The following is an 11,166-nucleotide window of genomic DNA, read 5'->3' on the forward strand; positions in this document are numbered from 1 at the left end:
AGAAATGTCAGATGATGCATTTGATGGCAATAGAAGTCCTGATGGAATGTAACCCACATGCTACGAAGAGCATTCTCCCAGTACACTGTTTTTATCTGGACGCTAGGGATTGGGCATTGACATTGTGTCGATGTCCTTGTCACAGTATTAGGTGGATTAATTACATAGTCCTTTCAAGCTGAGTGCAGCTTGGCGGGTTAGATTTCTTGTGGTGAAACTTATCCACTCGAGTTGAAGTCCTCAACTTAAACTTGAGTGCTCCTATTTTCCTGGATTTAGTTCGGAATTTAACTGTGTTATAAGAACAGTGAAGGAGGCTCCAGAGGTTTATTCAGATCAAAGTTAATATATATAAGATAAAGGCAAAAATATTTGAACTTGAATGGTATCGGTCCTTTTAATAACATGGATCAGTACATTATCAAATATGAAGGTACCTTCTTTATGACACTTTTCTTGCTTACTAAATTCTTAATACAGCATAACCTTAATCAGGGGCATATATTCTGATACATTAAAACCATTCTTCATGAATACGATATTACCAGCATCAATCTTTGCTGGATAATGAATTGATCTTTTGCTAGATAATACTGGATCAGTATTATAAATGATGATCCACTGGATGATGATAATGCCTCAGCCAGAGTTTAGGCCAGTTTTAGTAACCCAAGGAGATGCAATTTTGGGACATTATCGCCTTTCTACTTCTACTATACAGATTTATGAAGAGCACTACTAAATCCAAGTCTAAATTTACCTGTATACTTCTATTGCCTTTTCAAAATCCATAAAATTTAAAGCATCAAAATACCTTTGTTTCCTGAGTGTGGTCCATATTATATTCAGGTTTACTTCAGTTAGAATTATACAAAAAGCAGTAGCAGCAGATATAAATCTTTATGGAGTATTTTCCCTTTTTAATTTTGGCAAAAGAAGGTGTTTGACAAAATTGAATTCTGAATTATATTGTTTTTGTCATGCTGCAGAAACCTGTAAATTCTGAACTCTGCAGCAATTTTCTACTACACTGCTACTATAAAGGCCGGTTGACAGCCTGCAAATTTGCTTAGCTGTCTAGCGCAATTGCTATTAGGAGTTTTACCTTGTGCTAAGCCACGTTTTGCTTCCTCTTTGTTTGCAAAGCAATAAAAGCAAAGATATAGGCATGCACTACAATTTGGATGGAAATTGTTTCCTCCAGGGGCGAATCTACATGTATTTGTTGGGGTCACCTAACCCCAGTAACTTTCTGAAAACTCATTAAAAGTTCTTATATCCACCTACAAATTACTCTTTCAAATAAAGAATCAACATATTTTGACCCCGTTGCTTAGTGCTCGGCCCCAGTGACATGGTATCCTGGATTCACTCCAGGTTTCCTCAGAAATCATTGGCAGCAATGCTGCTCTACAGGTACGCAAGTACGGAACTATGATATCCTCACGTGACATGTAATACAGCATCCCAGCATGCTGCCCTCACTGCTTGTCACTATGTCATGGCAATTTATAGGTTATTTCATGGCATTTATTTCAATTTTGCTTTGCTATGGCTGGATATCCAGATGCAGGTCTCTTTTGTTACAAGAGAGAAATGCAACAATACTGCTAGAGATATGTAAGTAGGTTCTAATCTCAAGAACTGATTTGAGAATTTGTGTTCCCTGATTTTTTGTGCTTAAAAATGGAATTATGTGGGCCTGTGCACAAGAAGGCCTGAGAATGTAGATTTAAGATCTAGTACACCGAATATATATTAACTATGCTCTTAAGTTATTAGTTTATTGTGTTTTAAGTTCAGCAGTTTCAGGTCTTAATATATTCTTGAATTAATTGATCAGATATGCAGATCCTTTCTCACATGATAGTATCATTCAGCATGTTACATTTGTCAAAGTGTAGTATAAGTATGGAGCTAATATTTTTATCTAGCTCTATTTTCTGAACTTGGCATAGTTACAATCTTTAAAATTTCTATTAGTATATAACTCAATTCAGCTATATTATTTTAGGTGCACGGCTTATATTGAGTCAGTGGCCAAATTTTGACAATCAGTTGTGGTCTTAATCCATGTTAATGTTGTTGGTATGATACTGCACATTACTCATCATATCAAATATTTCTAATGGCTTAGTAGTTCTACCATTATGGCATACACTTCCTCATAATGTTTGATGTAAATGCATGCTTCTCTGTTAATAGTTGATAGTCCCCAGCCAATATCTTGAGTTCAGTTATCAAATTGTGAAATAGTACTTTATCTACAGATCCTATAATATCGACACTGAAACAGATTATAACATCTCCAACATTTCTGCTTACTTCCAATAAGCTATCTGCATACTGTCATGTAGCACAGTCAATTTTTTTTCTACACACAATAGTTTAGCATGCATTTGACATACAGTGGTGGGTATGTCTGATTTCTAGGTAGCCATAATACTAATTATTGTTCAATTCAGTTTGTGTTTTTGTGAAAATAACAATTAACAAGTGAATATACTCTTGAGGATAATGAAAAAATTACTGCTTTGTCAACTCAAATATCATGAATCTGGTCATAGCACTGGTGAATAAATCTTAGGATCCATATAACTAGAAAGGAACTAACTTATTAAGCTTATATATCTCAACACAGGGATCCCAAGTTCCCAACCCTGTCTATTCACTCAACAAAAGAGTTGGCTCAAATCGAACTGCAACAACCAATCCCCATACACAGGCTGGGCCAAACAGGTGCAGACTTCAAAGGGGGGCAGCATTACCCGGGTTTTTTTTTCTAATCATTATGTAATTAGATCCATATATCTCACATTCTTTGTTATGACACTAGAATTTTTTATGGAGAACAGCATTTTAGCAATCCGTGTAAACTGTAAAGTAATGGGCATAAAACATTAATGTTGAGCACTAGTGTAAAAACGGCCAGCAAAGCACAATTGACTTGGTTCATGTTCTTGCAAATATCAACACCGCAAGGTTAATTCTGTCACTCATAGAAATTAGAAACACAGCAAAGACAATTTCTTTGTTTTCTCTTGAAGGAGAAATGCTACGATTCTATATGTGAAGGACGACGCTACTAGTTACTTCAGTAACTCCATCCATACCTACTGGCCACCCTCCTCGGGGTGTTGCCCCCCGGCGCCGGCATTTGGGGTAGCGGCACCGCCGCTGCCGCCGGCCCCTTGGGCGGAGGTGCCGTGCTGGAGCTCGATGACGAGCCACCGGACGGCCTTGCTCATCTGCTCGAGGCGGACGGCGCTGATGGGCTTGATGCCGGGGGCGGCCGCGGATCCGGCGGAGGCGGACCCCGTGGCCTCGTCGACGAGGCACTCGGAGCCGATGCGCTGGCGGATGGACTCGACGAGCTCCTCGGCGTGGTCGCAGGCGACGCGGAAGAGTTCCCAGCGCTGCTTGAAGGCCTCGAGCGCGGCGTCCGTGGCCGCCGTCTTCTTCTCGCCGCCCGACTGCGCGCGGGCCTCCACCACTGCCGCCGCCGCCGCCATGAAGTCGTCGTACGCCGCGCTCAGGTGGTCCACCGTCGCCTCCATACCTCCCTCGCCCCCAAATGGAGAGAGCTTCTGACGCCCAATTCGACACGACGACGACCCTGAAAGCGGGGCATATATAACTTTTTACCATTATTAAGTTTAGCACATCTTCAAATACCAACTTTAGAATGGTAAATATATTTTTACCATCAGAATCACGAATTCGATACAAATATACCATATTTGCCTTGGTGGCAGTCCACATCAGCTGGCCAGCATGGAGGGTGAGGGGAAAAAGACCTCCTTGCCCCTGGCGCTTTGCTCTCCCTTTCTCTCAGCTCAGGACGCACACAATCAGCATTGCAGTATGTTTTTTTTATATTTTAAGCAAACACAATATCACATAAATGATAGCACATAATGAATAAATTAACACATAAATAATCACATATAATATTTACCACTATAGTGCTGATTGTGCAATCATTTAACTGATAATATTCACATATAATATTCAGCAAACACAAGATTCAATATATGTGCGATCATTTATCTGATCTTGTGTTTGCTGAAAATATGAAAAAAAACACACTGCAGTGCTGCGTCCTAAGCTCACAGAAAAGGAGAGCAAAACGCTAGGGGCAGGGATGTCTTTTCCCCTTCACTCTCTATGCTGGCCAGCTGATGTGGACTGCCACCAAGGCAAATATGGTATATGTGTATCGAATTCGTAGTTCCGGTGGTAAAAATGTATTTACCATTCTAAAGTTGGTATTTGGAGAGGTGCCAAACTTAATAATGGTAAAAAGTTATATATCCCTGAAAGCGGAGGAAAGCAGCGCAGCTTCCCATCCCATCCCCACGATGTTTGTCTCAGGCTAGCGTGAAAACAGGATAGGGCCCAATCGAAATCGGGTCGAAATAAGGCCATGTTTAGATTGGAGATGAAAATTTTTTAGGTGTCACATCGAATATGTCGGAAGAATATCGGGAGGGGTTTTTAAAAATTAATAAAAAAACAAATTATATAGCTCATCAGGAAACTACAAGACAAATCTATTAAGCATAATTAATCTATCATTAGCACATATGAGTTACTGTAGCACTTAAGGCTAATCATGGAGTAACTAGGCTTAAAAGATTCGTCTTACGTTTTTCAATCAAACTGTGTAATTACTTTATTTTTTATGTACATTTAATGTTCCATGCATGTGTTCAAAGATTCGATGGGATGGACGAAAAAATTTTGGATGGGAAACTAAACAAGGCTTAAGGATAGGGCCTTCTTTACTTGAGATCCGCATCTGGGCTAGGGCCAGTGATACTAGGGCATGGGTTAGGTAAATGCCCGTGCGTTGCTATAGGAATCTTAAAATTTTCAATGTCATTTTACATAATAAAAGTAAAAGAAATAGCAGTCTAGGAGCTCAAATTTTCAACCATAGTAAGAATATCAAAAAGTAGTGGATCGAAATGAGGACAAATAAATTTTAATTTGGCTTAGCAACATAATGTTTGGAGCCACATTCAAATAAATAAGCGTCAAATTTAATAACAATGTCAAAATAAGTGCATGAAAAATAAGTCCTCCACAACTATCTCTTTCATTGTCTTATGCCCGTGTTGCAACACCGTCAATTCTCATCACACACCAATAGATCGATCACAAATTTCTTCCATAATATTTGGCTATTCTGAGCACAAGACAAATTTATATTTTCCTTTTTTGTTGTTTTACTCCAATTAAATATTTAATAATTTTATTTTTTTATTTTTATTTTCTATATATATGTGATGTTTACGTAGTATATATTTAGTGTTCTATGTTGTGTTCTTTCATGTTTACGTAGAATACATGTGATGTTCTATGATGTTTCTTGTAGTGTTCACTTAGTATACATGTGATGTTCTACAACGTATTTACTGATGTTCAGGTATTATATATGCACATGTTCTATAATATATTTAGTGATGTTCTATGATATATTTAGTGATGTTTACTTAGTATACATGTGATGTTTGATGTTAAAATTAGTGATGTTTATGTAATGTTCTATAATGTATTCAGCGATTTTTTATGATGTTTTCTGTGATGTTCACTCGATATACATGTGATGTTCTATGACGTATTTAGTGATGTTCACATATTATATATGTGATATTTTATAATATATTTAATGATATTCTATGATGTATTTAGTGGTGTTAATGTTCTATAAATATATTTATGATATTTGAAAAGTAACCCTTTGATATTCTTCAAATTTTTTCTCTATCATGTGTTTTATTTTTTCCTTATGCTTTTTCTCCAAATTTTATTATTATTTTTGTCAATGTCATGTATTTATTTATTTTTATGTATATTGTAAAATCAGTTTCATAAACCTAAAACCAAAACACTTTTCTTGTAAATCAATAACAATTTTCTTATAAAGACGGAACATTGTCTATTGAGCCTAGAACATTGTCTTTACTTAATAAAATAAAATATATTATCTTTATAATATAAATATTCATTATTAAAATTTTATCTAAATATATCCATGTGTGATCTTGTTTTGAAAAAATTATTATAGAAAATTTAATGGTGCAATCGAAATTTAATTTAGATCTCCAGTTTAGGTTTTATGATTTTTTTTAATTCCTTAAAAATATTTTTGCATGCGTGGGTGAGTGGGGCGTTCGTTGATGGGATAATATGTCATCCATGCGCATTGTGACCTTTTGTGCTCCTTGCCTATAGTGCAGAGATAGGATGGACGGAGTAAACAATATCATCGAAGAGGACGGGAGTCGCGGCTTCACCATGGGTGTGGTAGATTGGTCCTCGTTGTAGAGATAATACCATTTTTAGTTTTAATACCCCTCCCTAATGACTTATAGTTTAGAATAAAGTGAGTAAAAAATAGAAAATTGCTATAGTAGAGTAAATTCTAAAAAGTATAGAATGGGTGCAAGGTGGATTCAGTGAGCTAATACACATGCAATAGGGTTGTGGGAGTTGAGCTAGTGGTGAGATACGAACGAATTGGTTAAGGATATGCCATAGGTGGGGGCACCCTCTAAAATCATCTATAGATTTCTCTTCAGCGGGATGTGTGTTGTTGGAAAGTTTCTTGAGGAGTTGGAGCGGGCAGGCCTTGGGTGAGATGATTTCCAAGGGGTTTTCACCAAGCAAGGACGGAATGACAAAAGTTTGTTCACGGGATTGAGAGGAGACGCGGTGCTGCTAGAATCAATGTTGTGTTGGTTGGCACAGATGAACCCTTTAGGTTCAAGTTCATGGGAGAAAGTTTTTGTAAGTGGTGTGCTAAAGATCACACCGAGTTGAGACAAGAGAAACAACTAGATTCTTTAATATAATTGCTCATCTATTTGATGACAACTAATGAGGAGCAACAATGCCACCAAAGCTTCAAGGGGGATAGGATGGGGCAAAGGAAGGGGGACCATCCACATGTGCCTTATGTGTGTGGGAACAGGGGTTTAAATATCTTAGGTTGGGTAATGTGACATCACATTCCAATGTCAATAAACATATATGTTTTGTTAGATAAATTAGTCTTATTCATTTGGTGCCAGTATGCTTCTATTTCGACTTTGTAACAGAAGCTAGGCTCTTTTCTACTTGTCCAAGGATGTGTCTAAGCAATTATTCTGAATTTGAATACTAATACGATACTACTCAACCCAAAAAGAATAGTCCTATTTTAAACCATTTTAAGTGTGATCAAATTTATATAAACTAATACAACTATTTATATAATAGTAAATAAGATTATGTGTGGCAGTTTTTTTCCCCAAATGGCTTCACCTAAGAAGTCAAAGAAATTGGAGAAGTGACTTCACCTTTCTAGTAAAAAATGACTTATTCCCTCTCTAGCTTCTCTCACAGAGTAAAACTACGTAAACGTGAATCCTCCAATTCTGTGATGAAACTTTTTTTAAAGGAATTCTATGATGAAACTAGTTACAAGGAATTCTGTGAGAAGGCGATGCAGCTTCTTGAGAGTGGCCTCAAGGTGAAGGAGTATGAGCTTCTGAGGAGGAACTTCAGTGAGACTGGTTGCTTTGGTTTTGGTATTCAGGAGCACATTGATCTTGGCATAAGTGCTCGGTTGAGGAAATGAAAAGGAAAAATTGGAGACCATCCTTCAGGAGATGGCTTCATGAAGATCTTCAAAATCAATACAGAAGGCTGCTTGACATTGTTTTTCGTTATAGTCTGAATTCTGATAAAGATTATGCTAGATGGGACTGGGAAAAATCTGGCATCTTCTCTGTTAAGTCTACATATAAGCATTTATGCAGACATGATTATGGGCTTAATTTCAGTAGGATTTGGAAAGCGAAGCTGCCTTTGAAAATAAAAACTTTCATGTGGCTGGTCATTCAAAATAGCATTCTTACTAAAGACAATCTGGGAAAAAGAAGATGGAAAGGAAATAAATCTTGTGCTTTCTGTTCTGAGAATGAGAGTGTTCAGCATTTATTTTTTGAATGCTCCACAGCCAAGTATGTCTGGAGTCTTCTGGCTCATTCTTTGGGAGCTGTTTGTAGACCAAATAGTTTAGAACAATACTGGACTTGGGTTCAAAATATTTTACCCCAAGCGCCTAGTATGCATACTGTCGGTTTGGCGGCAGTTGTTTGGGCCATTTGGAGAACTAGAAACAATGTCTGTTTTAATAAAAAGAGAATGAGATCACCTACTGAGATTGTTTGCTTGATTTGTTCCTTCTTGGCATATTGGACAGGTCTTTTCAAGGAGGACCTCAAAGAGCAGGTGATTCAAGGGGCTGAGGTGGTGAAATCCATGACGTTCTTCTTCCACAATCAAGATATGCAAGCACGGGCGCATGATGATCTTCAGATGGTGCCGTTCGCTGGATAGTAGCGTGTGCTTTCTGGAGTTGAGATGGTGTTAGCTAGTCGTTCCTAGCTTTTGTTAGTTGGTTTGGTTCACTTTTTTTAGTGGATGTTTTTGGCGAGGAGCTTGTTACGTTGCTAAACCTTGCGGCTTGAGCGCTGTTGCTCCTTTTGGGGTGTTTAGTTCTTGATAGGTCAGAGGTTTTTTGGCTGGTCCAGTCATGTGTTCCCTCGGTGAACATATGTCTGTTCCTTCTTAGCATGGTTTTTGGATCAAACACATGATCTGTGTAATTTCGTTGCCTCGGTAATGAAATTCGGTTTTACCGGTGTGGAAAAAAAAAGTAAGATATCTTTTTTGATCCCATTTCAAATATTGCACTGTTATGTGGTTTTGTTTCCTCAAGTATAGAAACCCCTGATTTATTTGAATCTCTGTATAATGAGATCACTGGCCATTCATATGTGTAGTATATTTCTGAATTCTATAGTAGTTCAGTGTAGTTCTAGGTAAAGATACCAGTGGGACAGTTCAATGTTGAACTGTGATGATGGTTTTATCCACCATGTTCACTGGACCTCAAATTCAGCCATGTCTTCTAATTTTTGTATACACCCTATTGATTGCAGGTCATGCCTAGTATGTCTACTTAGTTATGAGTTGTTGACTGATGATATGTCTTTTTATCAATTTATATTATCACCTGGGGTCAATAAGGAATTTTGTCTTTATGATGTTCTCTGTGGTATCCTAGTTTGATTAATGTTACCTTGACACTTAATTTAGTTAGGTGTTAGTTTTAAGCAATAGATGGGGGTTATGGAATATCAGTTTTATGTTTGCTAGACAGTGTATTTTGTGTTAAACTGAGCATGGTTGCTATATTTTGCACCCGGTACTAAGAATAGAAAACAAATTCTTTCTGCACCTTGGAGTTTGCACAAGCATGGACCTGGGGGAGGGAGCCATGCAATGCTTATTAGAGAATAATACATTTCATCTGGTGGGTCTGGCCTTAGAATAACTAACCAGCTAGCTTCTCTATGACATCTCTTTGCTTTGCACGTCTCTAGAGAGTAAAACACTACAGATGCCCAATTAGACGAAGAAAAAGATTTGTTTCAGTTTTACTAGGTGGACTAGCTTTTAGTTTTGCAGTCTAAAGTGGTGCAGTTCTGTGCAAAGCAACCATACATCATGCTCTAATTCTAAAAAACAATTCTTGTAAATTTAGTGTGATTGCTGTTTCTGTTTTATTGGTAACTGTTGGGTATTGTCTGTAGTCAATAATTTTGAACAGTATTGTTGACTGCTACAATGCTACCCCATTTCAGAAAGTTTTTGTTTTGTCTAAAGTCAAACTTTTTTGTCTTTGACCATCAATCTCTAGAATCTCATAAAGTTTAACATCATCAGATTTATGTTTTTAGTTTCATCTTGAGAATTACTTGCCCAATTATATAATTTGTATGTTAAACTGTACAAATATTTTAGAAATTGATGGTCAAAGATAGAAAATGTTTGACTTAAGAGAAACTGGAACTACAAACTTTGTGAAATGGAGGGAGTAATGTTCTTTTGTCAGTTCATTTCTATCTAGGATATGACTTTTCTCTCGCTATCACTAGATACCAGGTATCACGACTGTGTTTGGAAATAACTTGCTTGTCTTTTTTTTTGGTACGACCCGTCTACTGGTATTTATGGTATGAACTTTTATGTCATTCTGGAGTGGGCTGGTTACCGTGTTGCTCGGCGGCGCAGGTGCAAGTCCCGTGTTGGCATCCAGCACAGGGTGACCAAAGAAGACGCCATGAAGTGGTTCCAGGTGAAGTACGAGGGTGTCATCCTCAACAAGGCCCAAGGAAACACCTTGTAATCGTTGATAGTCATCAAATGATTTGCCCTTCAGTACTCCAGTTTAAGTTTAATCTATGTACCATGAATGAAGTGTATGTTTGGATACCAAATGCACTGCCAGTTTTGCCTCTATTGGAGTTGACTTTGTGTCCATAATTCCATCTTGATGATCAGACTAGCATTTAGCAACAAATAGCTGCTGTTTTTATTGTGTTAATTAAAGTGAACTCGCAGCAAAAGCTGAGGAACATCTACCAGGTACTTTGTTCACACCTATGTTGTGCTGCCCTCTGGCACGAGTTCGCTTAAAACAAGCATATGTTATCTCTTACCATCGGCCTCCTGTACAGCCGTAGGCAACATTTCAGAACACAGATTGTGGATCTGTCAGTCCTGTTTTAGTTTGGAAAGCATGGACTCATAAAATTCATGAAAATGACTTCAAATCGTCCACGGATCCATGAAAACTGTAAATTCGCAAGAATGAATACAAGTTCATGAATCACATGAAAGTTCAACGGTAAATAGGAATTTTATAGCTTAGAATTACATGTTAAACGTATCTCGAAAATACCAAGTTACTATAGGCACTTCGTAATCGCTAAACATGCCATGCCACCTATCTAGGAACTAGGATAATATGAGCACTTCATAAGCTGATTTCTTTATCTAATATACTTACAATGCAATGCAACCCACTTTGTAATTTAATTTCCTCATTTAGTTGGGTAGCTAAAAACTTTGTAACAAAAATGAAATTGTGTGCACTAGCAGAAGCACGATAGCTAAAGTTATAACTTTGTAACAAATATCATTTCAAAAAAAACTTTGTAACAAATATATGGCTATATGCATTACCAGAAGCCGGAGATCCCTCCATTTTCAAAAAAAGGGACCAGCACCGGTCCAGACGTGGCTTCAAAATCACTCCAAAGATAG

General features: G+C 37.5%; 2 protein-coding genes across 2 annotated transcripts; one reads left to right on the plus strand and one right to left on the minus strand.

Annotated features, from left to right (window-relative positions):
* Window positions 2,905-4,374, minus strand: LOC8055737 (mediator of RNA polymerase II transcription subunit 32). Its single transcript, XM_002440735.2, has 2 exons — window positions 4,317-4,374; window positions 2,905-3,616 (listed from the first exon to the last, which is right to left on the minus strand). Exon 2 carries the CDS (start codon window positions 3,555-3,557, stop codon window positions 3,114-3,116), a length of 444 nt encoding a protein of 147 aa, XP_002440780.1. The 5' UTR covers window positions 3,558-3,616; window positions 4,317-4,374; the 3' UTR covers window positions 2,905-3,113.
* Window positions 7,493-10,246, plus strand: LOC8065931 (60S ribosomal protein L11). The gene is made up of 2 exons (XM_021448061.1): window positions 7,493-7,607; window positions 10,047-10,246. The coding sequence occupies exons 1-2, from the start codon at window positions 7,493-7,495 to the stop codon at window positions 10,244-10,246; spliced, it is 315 nt and encodes a 104-aa protein (XP_021303736.1).

Source organism: Sorghum bicolor, chromosome 9 (assembly GCF_000003195.3).
Source record: "Sorghum bicolor cultivar BTx623 chromosome 9, Sorghum_bicolor_NCBIv3, whole genome shotgun sequence".
NCBI lineage: Eukaryota > Viridiplantae > Streptophyta > Magnoliopsida > Poales > Poaceae > Sorghum > Sorghum bicolor.